The following is a 24,802-nucleotide window of genomic DNA, read 5'->3' on the forward strand; positions in this document are numbered from 1 at the left end:
TTGGTAAAACGGTTACAGGTAGTCCTCGGTTAACAACAGTAACTTGGGTCTGGAATTTCCGTTGATAAGCAATGTGTGACATCAAGGGACGGCATAGCTTAGTGACAGCAGTCCTGGTAGTCCCATTGCTATCGTTAAGTGAAAATTGAAAGTTATTAAGCAAGTACCTCCTTGTAATATCCTGCCAACTCCTGCATGTACTTTGGAATGAGAAGGCTGCATGCAGTTTGGATAAGGCTGCATAGGAGCCTGGCAGTGCATGCCTCCTCCAGTAGGAGGAGGACTAAGATAGTGAAGATCAACTGGGGACAGGCGGGTAAAGTCTTAGGGAGGTAGGGCCGGCAGAGGCAGTAGAGTAAGAAGTGGCCATAAAGGCAAAAATGGAGATGGGTGGATGGGGGGGGGGATGTCCTAAATGCAAGCAGGCTGCCAAGCACCTGAAATCTGGTCATGGTGACCACAAGGGTACTTCAACGCCCAAAATTTGGTGAACCAGGAGCATCTATGTAGCTTTGCCATAACTTCAAATTACTAAATAAATGGTTGTTATACAAGGACTATCTGTAGTGGTTAAATTTTCAATGTTTAACAAATTACTTAGTACAAGTAGAAATATTAACATCTCAGTTTGGTATGTTGCCTTGGCTGAGAAAAGAGAAGGAAGAAAGCTTTCCAACTGATTCAAAGGCCAATCAGAACCTTGAAAAAGCAATCAATGCTGCCAATTGCTGTCCACATGACCACAGAAGTGTCTTTGGATAATGTTGGCTCCCTCAGATAAGAAATGGAGATAAGCACTTTCCCCTATAGTCAGACACGACTGAAAGAGGAAATCTTTACTTTTATATACAGGTATTGAATAACCAATAATTCATCCATTGCTTGAAATTATAATGGCAGTGAAAGAAGCGAGCTTATGATGGGTCCTCATAGTTGCAAGCGTCATAGCATCCCCACACTCACATTGTCATGATTTAGGCGTATGGCAACAAGCTTGCAGTTATTACATTGCAATGTCTGGTGGTCATGTTACTCTAATTTAGGACCTTCACTCTTGGCTTCCAATAAAGTTAATGGGGAAATGGGCAGAAGGTCTGAAATGATAACCACATGATCATGGGACACTATGACCATGCAGGATTCACCTAATGACATCTGTCTACCACATCTGACAGAATAAATCAGCAGGGTAATGGCTACATTGTGTTTTACAACTATTCCCTTAGCAACAAAACTGTCCCTTCCAATTATCATCATTAAGTGAGGATTATCATACTTCTCAGCCTGTTTACATAGAATTTCATTCAATGAGGCCATCTGTTGTTTTAAAGAATTCTGCAGCTCAGGGCTCAAAAACTTATACTCAAAATTAGAAGTTGAGAAGAAATGAAAGAAAGAAAAAAGGGAAAAATTCTCTTTAGAATTTAGAGAATTTTTTCATAAACAGAATAATAAATAAGTAAACAACTAACTGATTGATGCCTGCCTTAAGAGCTTCTATGAGAGCCAGTTCAGTGTACTAGTTAAGGCATCAGACTTGAAATTGGTAGACTATGAGTCCTAGTCTTGCCTGAGGCGCAATGCTAGCTGGGTGACCTTGGGCCACTCACTCTCTCAGTCCAAGAAGGAGACAATTACAAGCCACTTCTGAAAAAACTGCCAAAAAACTGCAGAGACTAGTCCATAGTCAACAGTGACTCAAAGGCTTACAACAGAAATTATGATTAAAACATTTTATTGGATTCTCAATACTGTAGTTTCCCCTTGTGTACTCTTGTTGTGAAAGCAGCCCAGCAATCTTTAAAAAATGATGATCGCTAGCTGCAAATATTTGTAGGAAATGCTACAGGAATTGAAAATATACTCTGTCCAGCACTGTCATTTCAACATGATAATGGTTTATTACAGTACAGTAAAATACTAAATCAGAACTTGAGAAACAGAGGAATGGGGAAAAATATCTTTTCACAGATTATGGTTTATATAATTGGTAGCATGTGAAAGACTACTATTACCTCGAATCTAATTACAATTTATCAAAATCACATGCTTTCAGAATTTTTCTTCACTTTTCCAGACTGCAAGATTAAAAAAAAACGAGAAAGAGAGAGAGATACTGAAGACACGCTGACATTCAGTTTACATAAAGTTGTGCCTTTTTCGTTCCCTCGAATCTGACAGTTTGGCCAATAATTTACTTTGTTTTAGAAAGCAATAACAGGTTATGGAAGATCTGTAAATTGGTGCATTGTTTGATCCTTTGTTGAAACAATTCTATTACTTAAAAGACACACAGCTCAGTTCAGCTCTATTCAGTGCATGGTGAACTAAAGTTTCCTATTTTATCAAGGGCACTTGACTCCTACCTTTTAAAGGAAAATATTTAGTTCATGTAGAAAACATACAAATGCTTTCTACACTTGAGCCAAGCATGCAAATGGAGGCCATTATTTTCAAGTTGATTTACTCATAGTTCAGGTTATATTAATCTACTACTTTGCAATTTAAGAGACTTATGCCCCCAAAGTATCCATGAATTGAAATTTGTCAGGCAAGTGTGGAGAGGTGGGAGAAGCAACTTCAATCCATAAAAGCCTTATCCTTCTCCATACAAGACAAGTAGATCATTAATAAAATAATGGACTTTGTACTTTGCATGATTGTACTCAGGCTACGCCTTGAAGTTCTCTGATGGGAATGTCATCCACCTACTAGACCATCTGGAGAAGAACATGATCATGGTCTCACAAAGAAGATTGCCAGTCAGATTCTGAATGCTTAGATATTTTCCTCTTTATGGACTTAAAGTCCACTAGAGGAGGAGACGACTTAGTCTAGGTTTGATTCCACACTGAAATAAATATGTATATTTCAAAGATAATGCTATACTGCAATTCTTCTGTCTATAACCAGACAAATGGGAAAAAGATGCATACTAAGTCTTCTTTTGATTGCAACAAGAAAACAATTCTCTTGGAGGCAGAAGCAGGGCAGATGAACAGATGGTGCTGACAGGAGGAAACAAACAGGGACGCTTTTAGTATTCTAAGGTGGGTAAATTTTACTCATTTCGCCTTCTGTCAATAGTCTCTGAAACTTCCTCTAAATTGGTTTGGACGTTTTGAGGACAGAACTCCCCTCCATCAGAGAATATATCTGCTTTTGTGAGCCATGGGACTATGGGCAGGCCTGGCTGCTTTTCTGCCTTTACTAATATACCCAAAAATATTAGAACTTTATAAGCAGATTTATGAGCAATATGATTTTACAAGTGTGGTATCATTGAATACACAACAACAACAACATGCCTACAAAAGGAGAATGGGAATGTGATTTTCAGGCTGCTCTTGTATTTTATAATGTACTGCACTCTTCATACAGTTTTACAAAACACTTTATCAGCGCCATCAACAAAAAGTCTCTTCTATAAATCTAATGTCAATGAGTAGGGGAAAAAAATAATGTATCACATATTCATTTTTGGTATTTTATTAAACCCTACCTTGATTCTTTTATATTTTACAAATTATGAATCTAGATTATGCCTCTATTATTTGTATCAGTTTCCAACTACAAATTTCTGATCAAATCACCAGGAACTGAAAACAGAAATAAATTAAAACACTAACATTTTCTAAGTTTTTTTTTTTTTTTTTTTACAAAAGCAGCTCCCCTGAAAGTTGGCAGATGCATTCAATTAGATGGGCTAATTATGCCTTAATGTTCATTCAATTCTGGTAAAAATAGAAGAACTTGTGGCTATCTGTTTATTTATTTATTTATTTATTTATTTTTATAATCAAAGTGAAGTTATGCAAAGCTTCTAAAGCAGTGGTTCCCAAAGTGGGCAGTACCACCCCCTGGGGGGCGCTAAGAGACAAGGGCGGTGGCAGGGGGGCATTAAGAGGCAAGGGGGCAGCAGAGGGACGGTAAGGGGACAACCCGAAGGGGACATTCTCCCAGGAGCGTCTCAGGCACCTTTCTCTCTTGCCGCACAAGGAAGCGAAGCCAAATTTGTTTATTTAATCTCCCCCTCCAGCTTCCCCCGCCCTACTATATTAAGATCCCTGCACTTCCCATTTCTGCTGGAAGCAGGCAGGCCATGTGAGCGAGCAGGCGTGCGAGGCCCCTTGATGATCTGAAGGGAGCCGGGAGGTGCCAAATTGCACCCAGCCATCCTCACTCCCTTGCGGCTAAGGGTGGGAGCGCCTGAGATGCTGCTGGGAGATTGTCCCCTTCAGGTTGCTGGGACAGCAAATTTCAAGGGAAAACGTAGTTGCTGGAATCAGTGCGCCTGCAACTTAATGCTCTCCAAGAAGCCTGCATTACTGGGAGCAGCAGAAGAGCAGCAGCGGGCGCCACTGCCACCCCTGGTGTCCAGCATCCTCCTCAGGAGCCTCGCGTTGCGGCCATTTGCATGTCTCTCCTGAGCTTCTCTTGGGAGATGAAATGGCAGGCACCCCACTGGCAGATCCTCTGGGTGAAAGGAGAGTGAGGGGTGCAGTGATGGGAGAGGCTGGCCGTCCCCAGCTCTCGAGGAAGCTCTCGAGGAAAGAGGCAGTGATGAGGCCTGGGGCTCGCTTCCCTTCATCCTTTCTCCAAGAGCTGCAGGTGGCAGGGAAATTGAGACTTCTTTGCCAGCTTCCCAGCTGGCAAAACAGAAATTTTCGCCAACTGGAAGGTATGTGTGTGTGTGTGAGAGAGAGAGTGGGGGGGGTGAGAGAGAGAGAGAGAGAGAGAGAGAGAGAGAGAGAGAGAGAGAGAATAAAAGGAAGGAAGAGGAAGAGAGAGAGAGAAAAGAGAGACAGAGAGAGAGAGAGAAAGAAAGAAAGAAAGAAAGAAAGAAAGAAAGAAAGAAAGAAGGAAAGAGAAAGTAAGTGGGGGAGACAGAGACAAGAAAGAAAGAAGGAACAATGGAAGGAAGGAAGGAAGAGAAATGAAGAAAAGAAAGAAAGAGACACACAAGAAATAATGAATGGACAGAAGGAAGAAAAAGAAAGGAAAGAAAGAAAGAAAGAAAGAGGGAAAGAGAGATATAAGAAAGAAAGAAAGAAGGAAGGAAGGAAGGAAGGAAGGAAGGAAGGAAGGAAGGAAGGAAGAAAGAAAGAAAGAAAGAAAGAAAGAAAGAAAGAAAGAAAGAAAGAAAGAAAGAAAGAGAATTTATGATCACAATTGAGTCCAAAATTTTGGTAGCTAAGCAAGAGCATTTTAAATGAGTTTCACCACATTTTACAAGTTGGCCACTCCCACCGGTCACATGACCGCCAAGCCATGCTCACAAAATAGGCCATAGGTTCTAAAAATTTTTGAAACCCACCACTGGTTTATTATCCATTTTCGGTTTCTTACAATAACATCTTTTTGTGTAAGTTTGTGATATCTTAAAGATATCTGTTGCAGTTTTGTGCTTTGTGATAATACCTTACTGAGATTACGTGTTTCAATATCTACACAGGAATTATCATCTACTAAGAACAATGAAGTAATTACTAAATTTTACTGAGTTTACTAAGTTACTAGTTACTAAGGTTCTTGATAAATGACTATCAGACTTTGAAAACCTGGTATTGCTGGATCATGTTCAACAATTTTGTTGAATTAACATTAACTAAAAAGGTTTTTAAATTGGATTTTGAATAAATGTGCAATTAATTGTTACAGTTTTGAATTTTACTGTTACTATCTTCCTTCCATCGTGCAAACCGCCCAGTCACATGACCAGCCATGCCCACCAAGCCACACCCACAGAACCGGTAGTAAAAAAATTTGAATTCCACCATTGGGTGGGGAGCACTGAGGATCAGCTTGTAGCACCAAGGGGGCGGTGGACTGAAAAAGTTTGGGAACCACTGTTCTAAAGCAAGTTTTTGTTGCAGACCTGGGGCAAGAAAGGTCGGACTAAAGCAATCCCTTTTCATTTGAGGGTTTAATTAAGCTTGGTCTCAGTCCACATGCTACATAAAATCTATACCATAAGTTTTTTTTTAATTTAGCAAATTTGAAAGAATATATTGAAAGCATAACAATTATTTCTTGAACATATATTAACAGCCAACATTATTGTGTTACTGGCTTCAGAAAATTCTAGTGATGGATTAATAAAAACAATAAGCAGTTTATATTGCATTATAAATCATTTGGATATTACCATATCCAATTCTGCCAGCCTGTACTTTGCTTTAATTTTGTTAAATTTTTTTCTACTAAAATGTTACATTGCAAAAATGGCAAATCAAATGCTTGATTTAGAAAATGTTCAAAAAAATTAGGGACAACTTTTGATTTTCAAAATAAATTATATAGGCTTTATGCATCACTCATAATAATAACTCTGAAACATTGTATCTTTCAACTTGGCTCATCCTACTATTAGTTTATTTTTTCTCTTTTCCTCACTTTTATCTTCCTTCCCTTTCGACTGTTGCTTTTGAATACTTAGTCTATACTAATTATTCTTTTTATAGTCCATCTAACTTTACTTGTTCCATTTTCCCACACTTAGCTTAATTTCTCCAATTCTGTCTTTCTAGAGATGAATGAATTCTATCAGTTCCAGTCTGTTGTTATTCTAATGTTCTGTTATGTCTTCAAGTTCTGCTCCAGTTGCCCTCCAGCACACAAAAAAAGAACATCTCCATTGTTGCGTGTGGTTTTTTTTGTATTAAAAAACAACAACCAATGAAACACAGAAAAAAACAAACAGAAATAGACTTACTTCCCCCAAAGAATAAAGACCTGAAATGAATAAAATGTTTATGTTGTTTTCCTCTGGCAGTGATCCAAATATAACAAAATATGTGATCTTCTTCCATGGAGGAATGTTTTTTGTCTTGTTGTAAAAGACCCCTTTATCACCTTTTTTAAATAGTGAATTTTAAAAGGATGCTGCAATGTAACATGGATTTCACTTAAGCAGAAAATGAAACATTTTTTGCATCAGCTGTGTACAAAATATTCTCTGGGTTTGATTTTAAAAAGATCTGAAATAGTGAGGTGCAAGGTGGGGGCACAATAGAATAGGGACATAAAGTTAATTTTCAGAAACATTTATTATTATTATTATTTACACACATTTCTTTTAGATGCAAGCCATATTCATTTTTCTTTATGGATAGGTAGATTTCATGACTCAGACAGATATATCATGCTAATTCTTTTTGGGGTAAACAACATTACAGGCATGCCAAAAAACCATATGCCACATTCTTTTCTTAATTAGTATTAACCCTTTTCCAATCTTTAGTGAACATTCTGCTAAGATACCCAAATGCATCATCTTTCACTAGTTTTTTCCTCAAGAATAGAACAGAACAGAACAGAACACTGGCCAAGTGTGATTGGACACAAAAGGAATTTGTCTCCAATTCATATGAGAAGGATAATAGTAATACAACCATACTACATGGGTAAATATACTTTGACATAAGACAGTACTGTGGTAAAAAGATGTTCAGCAGAATAATGGCACAAGAACAGGAAGATCACAAGAGGCATTGAAAATACTGCTTCCTGCAAGCATTCTCCCACCTACCAATCTAGAAGACAGTCATTATCTATAATATGAGTTTCTATTATTCAAACCCATTAATAAATGTGCATCTTTCTAAAGCGATAAAAAGCAGATTTCCTATGACACATTGTAAGTGCTTGAACAGTGCTTTATTTTTTTTCCAGCCTTCTTGTCTCAAAGCTAAACATCCTCAAGTTCTTTAGCCTTCTTTAAAAAAACTTCGTTATTAGTTGCCTGATTAACCTTGTTGCTTTTCTTATCTTGGTTCTTTTGAATCCTTCTTAAAATGTAGTGCTCAAAATTGAGGACTCACCAATTCAAGGATTTTGTTACTTTAGATGGTTTAGAAAGTGTACTTGTACTGCTTTTCACTAAAACTGATCACTAAAACTGCTTTAAAAAAACATACAGCCATATTATACTCCTGACTTATTTGGAGTTTACAATTAATGGCTAATCTAATGTATTTTCCACACATTTTCCATAACTACTCTTGCCAAGCCAGGTATGACCTATTCTATCTTACTCACATGGTTTCTATTTCCTAAAGAAAGGTATTTTGCAATGTCTTGATTAACTTTTGTTCTGTTGTTTTCAGTCCTCTCTCCAATCTATCGGGATTATTTTCTCATTTTCTATTGGTTTAACTACACTGCCTAATTTTGTGTCTTCTGGAAATCTGATAAGCATTTCCTCTATTTCTTCTCTGAGTTTGCCAATAAAAGCATTATAGTAATACAGGATGCAGGACTGAACTTTGTGGCACACCATTTGATACTTCTCCCCAGTTTCTAAGACATGGTTAATGATCACTTAAGGGCAGTGCCGATGAAGCACTTCTCTTTGAATTATTAGAGCAGCCATGGATGCAGAGACAGCGGGGAGCTGGACTGAAGCAGTTGCATAAGCCTGGAGGGAAAAAAAGCTGCGATTTTAATGATGTGAAGAAAAATCTTTGTGCCCACTTGCATGCGTTATGAAGCATTTCGTTTGGCACCTTCTTTGAAGGATTTACAAAGCCGAATGACTTTTCCTTTGCTGCTTTGATTGTATTTTATTTCTATGAAAACTCAGTTAGACATGGTCTTGTTATAACTTCATTAGAAACGGAACCATTATGAGTGCAACTGTTCAGACAATAGTTAATTCCAGATGCTTTCTACTTTTTAAAGCAAATCAAACTTTTAATACGGTCCACAAAATAGCATAGAACTTTTAAAAAGTTTTACAATGTTTACTATTTTCCCACTTACAGAAACAAAGAAAAACTATGCTCCCAGAGACTCTGTTCTTCACATTTTCACATTTTATCTCCTATTTTTCAGTAATTCATTTTCTTTTGATACATGGGAAATACTGTGTGAAAAGATGGATTTGCTCTAATTAAACAGTTTCAGCATTGCATTAACTTTAATCCTTAATACTCAAATGACAAATATATAGTAAGAGAAGATAGCGAAAGTAATGTGACATGCACAAACATCTCAGGTACAATGAGGCATAACCACATTAAATATTTTGTTCAACAAATCCTTTTGCTAACATATATTCTTCAAACAGTTTTATTGCTTGAAATATTGAGTGCAAGAGCATTTATTAATTTGATTTACAAGAAGCATAAAATGAAATCTTCTTTATGGCCATATGAAATTAATTCAACTGTTAGTATCTAAACAAATCTAAACCAATATGTTTAGAAAAATCCCTCTAATTTTATTTTATTTACTAATTTACACAGGCACTAAAACTTGAGTTCGATGATGAGAAAACTACAACTTTGGCTTAGGAGAATAAAAATGACTGCTATGCCAAAAAGAGGAACCTGTAGCCCATGATTGGTACAATTGATTAGCCTTTCTTTTAAAAAACATTCCTATAATCCTCTCTAATCCTGAGGCATTTATTATTGCCTAAAAATATTATCACCAGTAATGGGAGATAAGTGAACCATAGTACACTGCCTTGAGCATCTTGAAGGAAATGGATTAGAATGACAAAGCTTAAAATAGATCACAACATTCTTAGTTGTGTCTGCCCACCCAATTAGATGGGCTGTATTCAATAATATTAGATTTTATTGAATCTCAACTAAAATTTGCTCCCAACATCTACAGAAAGAAAAAAGTACATAGATATTACCAGTAGAAGCTTGCCCCATAGCTTCACAGACATGGGATACTATGACCCTACAAGGTAAATGGGCAGATGTATAAATTATTAGCAGTCTGCAAGGAACTTCTGGTCTCATCAGCTCCTGAATAGGCTCTAGACGTTGTCTTGTTGGGACAGTCTATCCTTCAATTTCCTTGATCTTTCACAGCCCTCAAGTAGTAAAATTATCTGCTTACTTGATAGAGGACAGCCCTCTAAAATTACCTGAAACATAGATACTTCTTTCTTTAGCATGCAGCCATCAGCCTTCAGTTGGAAGTCAAACATTTCCCATGCTGTTTAATACTATTTGAAGAACCAAAAGGCAATCTTCCTTCTTTACTTAGACTGAAGTAAGTTAATAATACTGGATTGCAGTTTACAATTATATAATGGGGAAAAAATAATAAGTTGAGTCATAGGGCTTAAAGGAAATGTGTAGATAAAAGTAATTTCCCAATGTTAAGTGAAGTGTTTAGACACAAATTTTAAAAAAAACAATGGAAAAGAATAATCCAACAAACATAAATTTGGCATTGCACAACACAACATTGCTCTATAACTTATAAATATAAACACAGAAATAAACCAGCATTTCTATAGTCAGTTCTACTTTCCCGCTCTCATACATGTGGACATTTTATTTTGCTGGGCTGATAAAACTGCCACAAGTAGGATAGAAAGTTTTCAGCAAAAAAATGCAGAGGGAAAAAAAATCAGATAATGCTGTTAACTCAAAAAATTAACATGAAAATGAAGATAATTTCTTAACGTATCTTAGATGATATTCTAGTTAAATTTAAAATAAATTATGTAAGCCTGAAGCCTATCTATTCATGACCTAAAGCCTGGGAATTAATCATGTTATATGAATCTGAAACAGAAACATTTTAATTATAATCCACAGAAATTTAATATGAATTTACAAAGCAATGTAGTTTATAATTGATACATAATCTACAAAAATTCTGAAAAGTAATGAGATCACAAATAAATGGATAAATGAATGTGGATATGCAGTGAGATTTGTTTGGGAAAGTACCACAAGATATCCCTTGTGTAAAAATAAAGAATTTGTGGGAAGAAATTTTAAGAAACAGAAGAGATAACTTTTGACATTTTGCTTTTCAAGTATTTAACCATTTTGCCCTTTATGTTACTATTCGTTATACTACTCAAGAGGTTTTGAGACTAGATAGTCTAACGATAATACTGGATTGCAATTTACAATTATATGATGGGAAAAAACATAAATTCTATACTATTGCCAGTTTTATTTGGCTTGCTCTTTAGCTTAAAATGCATTTTTGCATTCAAGTCATCTGTAGTTCGCATATACCGGTATACTAAATCTACCTAAGTTCTTCACATTTATAGGTTACTGGTTTATGTACTAGTATATTATCTTTCATGTGAATCCTGTTACGGCACATTAATTTTTATAGTTCAAACATTCTTTTTTACAAAGATTGATTTTCAAGGAGCTGTGAATCACAGTTTATTAGACAGAGATATGCTCAATTCCCATGCTCATTATCTTTTTACTGTATTGGCGTAAATAAAGGTAAATGAAGGCTCATAAATGTACTGACTGCATTTTAACGTTTTATCGTTAGATGACTCCTAATATTGTGTATTGAACACTATCATTTTGCTATTGCTAAATTGGAGCTTTAATTGTGGTATAATAATACTGGATATTGAAACAAAGTAACCCTTTGGTTGTTCAATAAGACATCACCAATGGCCTCTGGATGTTTCCAGGCAGATTGGCTGCTGGAGGACCCAGAGTATTGGGGGCAATATGCTGATTCTGTAAACTGCTTAGAGAGGGCTGTAAAGCACTGTGAAGTGCTTTACAGTGTATATACGTCTAGACGTCAAAGTGCTATTGCTAAATGCAGTCATTTGTAGACACAGATTAATGTCTCCTTATTTGAGATCAGATATTCCTTTAAAAAGTAAGTCCATCCCTGAATTTAATATAACTTTGCAAGTTATTTCTGGGACTGCAATATAGCAAAAATATAAAAGAAATCAAGTACACTTAAAAGTCATCTTGGGAATATTTGCAATCCTACCCACTCTATTTTTGTTCCTCATAATTAATCAATTTTAATCTCACTTACACAGATTATACCTCTCTATATACTATGTACTATTACTATCAACCACAAGTTTGTGCAGCTTTCATCTATTGCTGCTTAAAGAATACAGAAGATACCGGGGAAAAAATACAGAAGATACCAGAAAAAAAATACAGAAGATATGGAAATAATGTGACAAATAATGGTCACAAATAGAAAACTAACAGTCTGGAAAGTCTCATATAGCAGCAACTTCCCTTTCATTTTTGCAGTACCTGTCCAAGTGAAACCACAGGGTTTGCTTTAATTCAAAGTGGTCCAAAAAGATAATAGGCATTGAATTATGCCATAATTTCTTTGCTAAGCAGAAACATTTTAGAATCTGAAGACATAATCTTTGCAGCATTTAAAAGTAGATCAAATAATTTACTTCTTTGCTTATGGTGCTTTTAAACACTTTAAATTTGAAGAATCCCAATATTTTTATTAAGGAAAACTGAATTGTACTTATTCAGATCCTTATCTTTTATAGATTTTGTTAATGCTTTTTGAAACACTGACTTTACTTCAAAATAAATTTTACTGCCCTCCATTTATATAATTTCCAACAGAGGTAGGTTCATTTTTTATTAATTTCAAAAGAGGAAAAAGTATGGTATTGATACCAAAGTTTATATGGATTTTTCAATTTCTTGACTGTATTTTCAAATACAATAGTTTTAAAAATTCTGTTGTGATTGTCATAAAGCTGCTTATTAGATTTCTTTATTGTATCCAATAATTATTCCCAATTTAAATAATAAACAATTATAAAAGAAGGCAATAATTGTGAGTTTCAGAAAATTGCACAGTGATAAAGTACCTTGGAAAAAATAATTGAAGTCAGAAACCTTTCTTGTAGGAAAAAATAATACTCATACATCACAAACACAAATTATTAAAATGATTCATTTCAACTAAATGTTATTTCCTTAGTACCATGCTAGAGTTTTAGCTTTCCCATAAAATGTTTTCTTCTCTTGGATAAACAAAAGTGTACAGATCCTAAAGCAATCAAAATAATTATCTGAGTAGTTATTTTACAGATGGTGATGAGATTGGATGTGTCTTCAATCACTAATTACAAATAACAACAATCATCACTCTAAAAAGCAGAAGAGAGCAATGATCTTCATTCCCACAGTACAGTAGGTTCCCAAGCCATTCCAGTGATTTTCCAGGAATTTACGGTTTCTGTGCTAGCCAACCAGTGAAGGTTGCAATAAACTAATTTCATTGAGAAAAATTCTTGGATATATAAGAATAGTTCCTTAATCAATTGAAGACTTCCTTTATAGATGTATGAGCAATGCAATACTGGCATAGCAGTAGGCCTGGGCCTTTGCCACTCCAGTATCTTCACTGCTTCCATGCTTCCAAAGGTCTGACAGTATTCTTTTCATGAATTCTATAAATTCATAAAGGCAGACTAACAATTGCAGCTGAGTGCCGAGAGAAAAAGATACAAATGAGTGAAAGAAAGATGGTAAAGATGGTAACAACTAGGAAAGCACTCTTGTAATGAGGTGCTTAACTGCAACCAAAACATGAAATGTGGCAATTGCATTTCTTAAGGAAAATTAAGAAAGTTCCAATCGAACTGAGTCTAAAAAAGAGGGAACATGCTCCTCAGAGGCGATGACATCACTTTGGTAGACTCAGTTCTATTGGTTACTGACTGAGTTAACCCATGCATGACCGCTGTCTCCACTAACTTTGGATAAAGAACAATGAACTCCAAGAAAAAACTTATATTTTACATATAATTTATAGTTTAGATACAGCAAAATACACAGAGCAAGCTAGAAGTACCACAAGAAATCAAAATACGGCTAAATGTATGTACCTGCAAAGTACAGTTCATCATTCGTATTATGTAATCAAACTGCTGATGATCCAGAATTGCACGGTTTTGCTGAACGTGGAGGCTTAGTTCCTGAGTCAAACATTGGCGAGCTGCTTTTCCTTTGAGGGCTCTCAGTGCAGCAGGCAAGGTCTAAAGACAAGAATGCTAGCAAAAGTAAGAAATTAAAAGAATCCTAACTTTAAATTATGTTTTTATGCTAATATTCTGTAGTATTACAGAATAAGCTCCACCAGCAATCTTGATATGAATTGAACCTATTAAACTACTGACTGAATTCTGATTTTTGTGTCTGGATAGTTTATTTCATAATTAAACATGTTTAAATAATAAAGCAGGAGGTGTAGAATTAATCAAGCAATTATCAAGCAAGGTCTTAGTTATGCCCTAAGCACAAAGAATATATCGGATTCACAAAAGTAAGGATCGGAAACCACAAGTTCTTTTCCATATGTTTGAGGACTGCTATGAAAGGGCAAATATTGTATGTTGTACAATTAGCCATAATATCAGCAAAATTTACAAAAAACCTTAAAAAGTTGCCTTAAAAAAAACAATCTATGAGGTAAATTAGTTTGGTTCTCAATTGCTCTTTAAGTTGAAAATGAAGTATTCAAGGTTGGGTGAGGAGCTTGCATTTCATTTAAGAGAAAAATACAAGGCAGGGAACATATCTCTCAGTATTAAATAAACTAATAACTCAGTAGAAGGGATAGAAAAAGAAATGGAGGTGAGACTGTGATGCCAAACAATTTTGCTTATTTCTTTACAGACAGTATATTTCTTTTATCTCTAATACTTGCAGTACGAACTGAAAAGGCTAACAGATATATAAAAGTAGAGTTACTGTAAGTTTTAAAGGACTAGAAAGAGCTCATCTCTTAACATGTATGGTATGTTTTAGCAACTTGGAAAAGCCGGTCAAAGAATTTAACAAATCATATTACCTTTTCAGTCTCCAAAAGTTTATTTTCAAATATAAAAGAGATGCAATTTCTAACAACTTCCAGTCTTTGCGCACTGTTGAAAACTGTGCTTGACTTTTCTACTATGGAAACTAAAAAGAAAAGAAAATAATGAAATAGAAACATATGTGAAGCCATTTATTTTAAAACTACCATCACTAAAAGGTTATTATAATGGAAACATTCCAAAGATTGTTTCTACATACCAAGGTTTTATTTTGTACATGTGTTTCTATTAGAAGCACACAAGGACAGATACAAATATTTTCCAGTATTAATTCTTAATGTATAATCATACTGTATATGGATTTACATATTATTATATTAGCAGAATTTAAGTCTGCCTGTTATAAAGAAAAACTGTAAATTTGTAAGATATATATATATAAACAAAATTTCTAATTTTAAAAATTTCATTACAAATTCCATATAAATTTTGGTAGTATAAAAATTTGCATTACTCCATTAATTTCCAGAACAAGAGAAGAGGAATATAATACAATCATTTTTTAGTGACTGTTCAAAGTTACAACAGAATTAAAAAAAAGTGATTTAGGACAATTTTTTACACTTATGACCATTGCAGCATCCACATGGTCATGTAATCAAAATTTGGACACTTGGAACTAACTCATATTTATGATGTTTGCAGTGTCCCAGGGTCTTGTGTTCACCTTTTGCCACCTTCTGACAAGCCAAGTCAATGGGGAAGCCAGATTCACTTAACAACTGTTTTACTAACTTAACAACTGCAGTGATTCACTTAACAACGGTGGCAGGAAAGATTGTAAAATGAGTCAAAACTCATTTAACAACTTTCTCACTTAACAACAAAATGTTGGGCTCAATTGTGGTCAGAGGTCAAGTACTACCTGTATAGGATACCTCTAATTTCAAAAAGCAGTATTAAAAGGGATAAGGACGAATTAATGTATGCTGAATATCATCAGTACTAATAAAAAAGAGTTTCTCTGTGGCAATGTCACATTAGAGTTGCCTGCTTCTTAATATTTGAAGGCTCTATATAGGACATTTTGCATCTTGGAGCAATACTTTATTGGCAAAAATTCAGTAAGTTCTTCACAATTGTTATCTTGTGTCTCATCACAATATATAAGGAAGAACCCAAATATATTATGTATTAATATATTAAATCCTAACCTTAGGAATTGATATGATTATACATATCAAACAGCTTTCAAGTCCTAGTTAAATGGGAAATAGAAATAGATACTTTGTAGCATTTTATAAAAATCAAATATACATATTATTATGGAGTCCAAACATCGATATTTGTATCTGAAGAAGCATCTCATCCAGTCTCACCTACTCATTCTGATGCGACTAGCCCACCCCACTCATTCAGCAGACAGGGCGTACTTCGGATCTCATCAACCAAAGGAATTCAGTTGGCAGGGTCCAGAGCAGCCCTTTTCTGCTGTGGCTCCCATCCTCTGGAATATTCTCTAATGGGAGGTGAGGTCTGCACATACACTCCCAGCCTTCTGGAAGTATCTGTCTTGGCCTTGGTCTCCAACAAGGGCCTGCTATGTTGGAAGCAGCTGACTGGCTAGAGAAGAACTTCACCCCATGGCCACCTATTATCTTGGCGTTTAGTTTTTCTGTTCAATTTTTCTCATTTTAATTGTTTTCTAATTCTTTCTACTTTTCATTACATTGTGAGCCACCTAGATTCACTGTATCAGTGAGATGGGTGACATAGAAATTTAATCAGTACATACATGGGGAAAGGGGGGAAATCTATGAAAAAATGATGTACTAGAATCAAAAGACTGCCACTGAAATTTAGGAGCAGGATGGTTTAACTTTGGTGATGAGATTTGTTTGACATTTTTTGTTTTTCTTTTTGTTTCAAATGAAGAATAGAAAAGTAAAATCTAGTTTCTGGTAAAGTTTTAATCCTTTGCTTGAAGTTTGGGGTTCTCCAATAAGAATGGGAAGTTATAAAAGATAAAGAGATTTGTATAAAACCTACCAATTTGAAAACTTCCTATTTCTCCTCTAGACCACACTAATTTGGTTATTCCAGCTGGTCCAGGGCATTTAATTTCTCAAATGGGATGCTTCTGAAAGAGTAGGATTTCTACTTTTTTGTAAACCACTCCCATCCTATCTCCCCCCCCCTCCCCCAATAATGTCTCAAATATTTCTTCTTATGGCAATTAGGATCATTTTTAGGACTTTTAAAGTTGAGAATGGTTGTCATTGATTATGGAGACTTATAATTCCTATTCTCAAACGCCATTAAAAAGAATAACAAAAACTGGCACTATCTTTTATATTTCTCAGAATGTTATCAAGGTCTTAAATGGTCTTTGAAAAGTCAGGGGGATTAATTGGAGATTTCAAAACAGTTCTCAATTTGACTTAATTGAATAAAACATGGCTAACTCTCATACCAACAGGTGGGCCAGCAGGAACCACACATTTCCTTTCAATGCGAGAAGCAGACGGTGCACTTTGGTTTTTAATCACATTTTCCTGAATTAAATCCTGAACCTGACTTTCATTAATCCTGGGGAAAGGAAGTACATGAACTCGTAGATGAGATCCTTCTGTAGGTCGTGGAACTTTTTGGAATGTCATATGAGGATTTGGATTCTCCTGCAGACATTAAATAAAGAGTATTTGTATTCAGGGATGTAAACTATTTATTTATTTAAACAATTTGCTTGCCAAAAGATTTATTAATAAAGTGTCATTAATGATTCTTTATTAATAATAAATGCATTGAAGGATAATACCACACTTGTCTTGAAATAAAAGCAAAAATTAATTTTTGGTATGTATGTATGGAAACCAAACAGTTTAACAATTGATAATCACTTTATTTTATCTTATATTTTAAATATTCTTTGCAGACTTTCCAATAAAACATCATCTATTGATGACCAAAATTAAATCATAAAATGGAATAGCATAATTACAGTACATCAATATTATACAGTGATAGGTAACAACAAAATAAAATGTCAATTGTATTATAATGAGAAATAAAATTTCTCAGGCTGAAAAAGGGTAGATAGACTGACATTAAACAGAGATGAAAAGTATTTTTTTTTCAATTTAGAAGCTGCCCAACTCCCAAATTTCTCTGTGTTTTACATACTGTAACTATAAGAAAACAATTAATGAAGAAAATAATAACAATTCCTCTTTTTGACATGACTTTGCCTTAAGGTTTCATAACCCAAGGATCTTTTGCATATCAAATAGATTTTTTTACCAAATGTAGTAATTAAAAAAGACCATTGCTTACTTAAGAATTATACTTTTAACTTTGTAATTGATTTATATAACTGAAAGCAGCTTTGTGCATCTTTAACTTACAATTATTTACAATGAAATATTAATGAATTATATCATAAAAATACACTGTACTTACATTTTTCAGTAGCTGTTCTGCAAGTTCTCGGATATGTTTTAACACTTTTAATGAATTGCTCTCCTCAGATTTAATTCGCTCTACTTCAAATGCTACCAGCTTTAAAAATAAAGCATATTTTTGTTGATAAAAAGGCAGCTTTTAGATAGTATTTTTACATAGCCCCTAAAAATATTTATATACCAATTTTAATAATTCATTCCCATTTTTATTTTGCATGCATGTTCCATAATTGTTAATAATTCAAACAATAATAAACTTGACATTTTGGGTGCACCAAATTAAGTATTCAGAAAAGCATATAATGAATACTAATAGTGAAAGAAATATTAAAATATTTAATGGCCCCTTTTTTCACACTTGGTTAAATTTTCCAAGTTTGCTCTCCTAACAAATTCTCATATTTCATTGAAAGTTTGTTAAAAAAGCCTACGAATAATAAAATAATATTATCAGTTTTAAATTTTAAAATGGTCAACAAAATTTTTATTATGACAAATATTGCAAACTATTTGCATGTATTTATCTTACCAGTGACAATTCCCCCTGATATCTGTTCTTAGGAAAAATAATATGTTTTAAAAATATTCAATCAAATATTTTGAAAACAAAAATTAATACACGCCCATAATTACCCTTTTAAGCTAATTCACTCGAAACTATTTTGCAAAAGTAATGCAACCAAAAACTAAAACAAAACAAAAAAACCTCAAACAAATTAAATATTTTCTCTCAAGTTTCACAATTAACTTTTAAAATATATGTATATACATATATGTATATGTTCTACCTCATCAAAGAGATCGCAGGATCTATATGGAGGACCTCTCTCTGACACAAATCCTGCAAATGCCATTCCATTCAGAATTTTGGTAAGGAAATCATTCTCAATTAAGCCCCGTTGGCTTAAGAAAGCTGCCTGCAAATAAAAATAAATTGTAACTAATACTTTATCAGAAACACGAAGAAAAAAAGGAAGGTTAAAATAGACTGTAAAATTCAAAAAAGAACAATGTGTTTAATGTTTTTAATAAAACCAAACCATGAATTACCATAACATCAAGGTTGCTGTAAAAACAGAAAACTTTCCATGAATGCACACAAATGTGCATTCCAAATATGCTTGGAATGCATTCAGAAATCTGCTTTCTCTCAATAAACTTAAATTATGCAAGGTAAGATGTAAAATGGCTACATACAGAATCTATTTAACAGCTGGGTGATCATAAAAATGATATAAAAACTAGATTAGATAACTTTATTTGCCCTATCAATTCAAATCTGGACTTCCGTCTCTTGAGATACAAGCCAATGTGCTTAGCTCACCTAACACATGGCATCTCCACACAGCTCTTTACCTTCCTCTAGGGCATCAGAACATGTGATGAGACAAATGAAGAAGGAACAAAGGGTGGGGGAAGATTGCTGCTAAACAGCCAAGAAAATTTTCGATTAGAAAAACAACTTGGTGGATGAATTTTGCTTCATGTTCACAATCCAGTTGAGGTCAAAAAGAGTTTCCCCCCATGGTCAGATATTTCTTCGTTTTTGTTTATTCCTCTTTATGGAATGCATTTTGGCTCACTTGCTGGAGCCATCTGGTTCATTTTACAAAACTATTCATTGGATCATGAATTAACATCTAACATAAAGCATATTATTCATTCCTAATCTCTACTAGGAGGCACAATATTTTTAACCATCTCAGCAGGTTGCTAACCATGGTTCTTTGTGCACTCATCTTTACATTCAAACATACTGTACGTTTTCATTAGTACAAACCACCTTTACAGAACTTGCAAAAGCTGAGAATTTTGGCTGGACACTGGATCCTGCAAGATCACACCAAGAATCCTACTCATATTGAAATAGCAAGTTGTGAAAAATAGGCCACAATACTGAGAACTGGAGAAAAAAATTGGTAAGCCAACTCCAATTACAGATAACTTGCTATATTTCTTTATAGTCTCAGTGCTCACAGGCAGTAAGTTTAGCAGGTGATCTATGGCAGTATTAGACAGAGAGTTACTCAATCAAATGACACTTACAAGCTTGAATATGTACATGATGATCATCACAAAGATCATTAAAAAAAATCAATTGAGATGATAGGTGTGCCAATTGATAGTGTCCAGACTAAAGTTATGATTAGAACCACGGTTTCAAAGCCAAACAAGATAAAGCGGAATCTACATGAAATACAAATAACTTATTGGCTCAGAAACAGGAAATAAATAATAAAAGTTATTTATTAAAAGGCAATTGTCATAGATTTGGGCTTTGTAGTTAGCTGGAAGAAGAACACAGATTCTATAATGGAGTTAAATTTGGCACCAAACACACAACATTTACACAGTAGCCTCAAATTTTTGACTGAGGAGCTGAGAAAAAATATAACAATTTATAGAAAAGCTATATGCAGAAACAATTTGCCAGATAATATAAAAATATCAATGGAAAAACAGAGTGGAAAGAGCTTTAGAGGCAACCTTAATTACTTGTGCTGGATAGGGAAAATTCCACTTTGTGAGAAATTTCTCTTATTTCAGTCAGTCAGAAGATCCTTTTGGAAGGAGAGATAGTACTAGCTACCTGCCACCATATTGGGCCGCTTGGCAATTCAGATTGTCTCATCCATTAAAGATGCATCTGGCTTGGTCCTACAGTAGAAGACTAAATCTATGGAATGTGGTTCTGATCTGTACCAATTGCAGAATGAAGTATCAGAGCAGGACTTGAAATTACTTTGGGAGTAAGTAACAAAACTCAATTAGATCAGCATTAACTTCAGGAATTTTAGCATCAGGTGATACCAAGTGTCAAACAGACTATTATTTGCAAGAAACAGTTAATTTGAATCTCAGATTCCTTCTTTCCTCTCCCTAATGACAACTTGCTTATAATCTGATGGTGTAGCAGCTTCAACTATTCAGGCATGTATCCAAATGATAAATAAAGACTCTGGGCCTATTGTACTGGGTACATTCCTATCTAACTTGGGAAAACAAATAAGAAATATACAAGCATTGTCACAAGGGCAAATCGTTTTTTGGAAACTGATGCAATGCTATATAGAACATCCCAGTTACTATAAATCATAACATATAATCACAGCATTCTTACGAATAATGATAATGATGATATTGTTAGTTGCCCTGATCAGAAGTACAGTCAGCACTCACAGGAAGTATGCAGACAGTCCTAGATTCTAAACCAGATCTATTGTTATACTATTATACTATTATACTATTTAATATACCTATGGTTCTGCCTTATTAAAGATATGAACACTGTATCTCTATTGCTCAAGGTACTGAACAAAAGGATTTAAACAAGTGCAGTAAAACGTATCATGTCCCTGTATTAATGCATCTGTATTGTCCAGCAGAGTACTTCAGATCTAGTAAAAAGTGAATAGGCAATAGCGACCCACTTCCAAACTTTTGTCAACAAAACTGCAAAGACTAGTCCAGGTAGTCCAGTTGACTTGTCAAGAGTCAACACCAACTCAAAGCAAAAAGGAAACATGAGGAAACAGCATTTTTGGTTAAATGGAAACTAAATGTAAGAATTACATTTTGGAATTACTGTTTCCCCTAGGTTCCATTTCAGATTTTTATCCTAGATATAGCAATTAGATATATTATTTTTGGTAGAAAGGAAAAATATTCTAAAAGTTGTTTATTTATTATCCATTTACCTAATAAAATACCGTTGGATTTGCAGCTAACATATTCAGAAGTTCCATTTACACAAAAAGAGAAACTGGATTATTTTAAAATTTCAGACTAGATCAAGGAACTTATTGAACTAATAGTATTTTTCTTATTTTAACCTTTAAAAATGCAATATTATTTATAAGCTATTAGGTTCAACTTTATTGTTACCTTATGAAAGTTTATCACAGGTTCTGAATGAATCCTGATTAGCTGAAGACAAGATCTATATCCTTGGAAAAGTTGTGCAAATAATCTAAGAAAGACTCCTCGCACCTCTTTATCCTAAGAAAGACATCAAACTGTTATAATACGCAAATAAGGCTTCCCAACTAATTCATCAGTAGATTGAGATCCCAATGGATTGACAACATCTTTCTTGACACCATACAGGTTTCAAGCCCCACCAGAGATTAATCTATTTTAATTTTTTTCAAATTAAAAAATAGGAAGCAAAATGGGTTCCACAGAGACCAAGAAAACATACTTAAAACAATAAAAATGGCATGTGGCTGTAGCCATTATTTGCTTGGAAGTTGCATGTGTAGCAAAAGAAACAACGGTCCTGGAATCTAGAAGACTGATTGGAAGAAATTTCACCAGTATACCTTTATGAATGGATATTCAAAATGCATCCACTGTTCCCCAAATTTCACCAGTATACCTTTATGAATGGATATTCAAAATGCATCCACTGTTCCCCAAATCTAGTCATTAAAATTCTGAAAGGGCTAAAAAAATCACAATATGATATTAAAATTAAAATTCCCATGTGAACAGCTTGCTTATATTCCCCGATAATTGATTGCAAGAACTTCAATTATTCAGGTATAAACCTCACCTTTAAGGACACTGGCACGGTACTTTTGATATAGCTCAATTCAGTTTCAATTTTCATCAATATTGCATTTTCCCATAAACTTTACATTGATACTAACTGTGGAAAGTAAATTTAATTCAGGCATCACAGATGGGATACTGCCGTAATGCTTCAAATTATAATTAAAAGATAGGACTGATACCAGTAGTATCAACCACAACTTACAACCACAATTGAGCCCAAAATCATAGTTTGTTTTCTTGCTGGAAGTGGAATTAACCCTTTCCTATCAGCTCCAGCAAGAATTCTTAGATCAGCATCTTTGATGGCATAAAGTAAAGTATTTGGGAAAAATACAGAAATGGAAATACACTATATTTTCGTGTTTATTTCAGCATTGGGAACATTGTGTCTTACCAACATTTTGGAATGTGACAGAGCGGTTCGAGGGGGAGGAAATGCATAATCTGCTGTTGCCAAATCTGGATATAAAACCTACAATTTCAAGAACAAAATTTAAAAGAAGTGGTTTCGATTTGTTTTTAAAATATTTTTTATATTTTAAATGTAAATTGTACCACATTTAAATTTCATATGAAAATTTAACAAATGTTTGCATTCTTGTATCCTTATTATTTCAGTCTGATGCTAAATACAAAGAAACAAATATTAAGTCAGTTAGGAAACATTCATAACTCAAAGCAGCTAACTGTGATTTTAAACTTGAAAGGGGAAAAACTCAAACAGATTGAATAATCAACATTATACAAAAGAGGATCCCTTTATTGGAAAACTTCTCAGAAAACATATAGAAGAGTTTTTAAATATGATTTATCTGTGTTGATCCAATTTCTTTTCATGGCAACAATTAAATGCATTTTATATTAATCTATGTCTAATGCTTTTTTTCTGCTAAAATGAACCAAAAGGAGGAGGAAAAGGTAAGGAAGAATTAAGAAGAAAGGAATGAATAAAGAAAATGGCCCTAATAGCCAACAATGGTTTTTTTTTTAAAAAAAATTTTTTAAACATAAATAAAATGTAATAATTAGTAGATAATTAGAAAGTAGTTTAATCTCCTACTGGAATGAATGGAAAGCAAACATTTAAAAAAAATTGTTGAAGCTATTTAGAGTGAAAAGAATTATGTTAAAGAATGGCAAAACTATGTAAAATTATGCTAACAGGTATTACCAGAAAGGATGCTTGGTGGAATAATGATGCGAAAGAGACTGTAGATAGGAAAAAGATATATTATAGAAAAATATATTGCTGAAAAATGAGGTGGAGGAAGGTATTATATAATGCACATGTACAAAAGAAGATAGATGCAAATAATATAGAAGTCAGGAAAATTAGGTAATTTTCTGTGTGTGTGCATGTACGTGGGTGGGTGGGTTGGTGGGTGCGCACATGTATAAATGCAGGATAAAAATGTAGGATAAAAACCTAATAATAATAATGTAATCAATGAGAGCAAGGAGCAGTTAAAATGGATTTGAAAATGAAGGAAAAATGATGAGCACCAGAATGAATGGGATCTAAATTCTCCTGTTCTTTGTTTGTATCCTGTAAATAGTGCATTATATCAGAACAATTTTTGAATCAAGAGATCTTAAATGCCCTAATTTAAAGAATGCATAAAATATCTTTATTACTTCTTTATTAAACATTACTTCTTTCAAATGGAAATTTCCATTGAACTTCCACACCAGTTTTACTTGCTAAGTTGTGATTATTGCAATATCTCCGCAGTTGCATGATTATGATTTATGATGCTTCCTGACAGATTCCCAGAGGCAAAGACAATGGGGAAACTGGTATGAAGTCAGAAGTTACTCCTATTCCTGTACTTCAAATCTTAAAGAATGCATTAAAAATCCAGGACATGTTATTCTTGTGGCATTGAAATTACCACCATATTCTGACCAGTTTACTCTCAATTTTCTAGTCATTGCAATATCCCTGTCATCAACATTATGTAGATACTGCCAATGGGCATGTCCAGCAAGAATATGGTCAGCCTAATTGTGCAGTGTGGAAAGGGGGGGGACGGAGAAGCATCATGATCAAGAAATGACATCAAATATCACCGAGAAGTGGCAAGGAGGGGGAGAGAACAAGAATCCAGTGGGAAAATTTAATGTTTATTCTGGTCACATAAGACTACATTATCTTTCTCTCAAAGGATAGTCCAACAGGTCATAGGTTCTTTAGATAAATATAAAAACAACAAAATTTGGT

General features: G+C 34.2%; 1 protein-coding gene across 2 annotated transcripts in view; it reads right to left on the reverse strand.

Annotated features, from left to right (window-relative positions):
• Positions 1-24,802, reverse strand: part of SBF2 (SET binding factor 2) — a 221,720-nt gene that overhangs the window by 68,795 nt on the left and 128,123 nt on the right. For both annotated transcript variants that reach the window (XM_032223265.1, XM_032223258.1), the window contains exons 10-16: positions 22,976-23,053; positions 21,910-22,023; positions 18,813-18,941; positions 18,023-18,121; positions 17,037-17,241; positions 14,599-14,708; positions 13,634-13,783 (exon numbers count right to left, since the gene is read on the reverse strand). In XM_032223265.1, the coding sequence (XP_032079156.1) occupies positions 13,634-13,783; positions 14,599-14,708; positions 17,037-17,241; positions 18,023-18,121; positions 18,813-18,941; positions 21,910-22,023; positions 22,976-23,053 (885 nt within the window). The remainder of the gene's footprint in view (positions 1-13,633; positions 13,784-14,598; positions 14,709-17,036; positions 17,242-18,022; positions 18,122-18,812; positions 18,942-21,909; positions 22,024-22,975; positions 23,054-24,802) is intronic.

Source organism: Thamnophis elegans, chromosome 1 (assembly GCF_009769535.1).
Source record: "Thamnophis elegans isolate rThaEle1 chromosome 1, rThaEle1.pri, whole genome shotgun sequence".
In the NCBI taxonomy this organism is placed as follows: domain Eukaryota; kingdom Metazoa; phylum Chordata; class Lepidosauria; order Squamata; family Colubridae; genus Thamnophis; species Thamnophis elegans.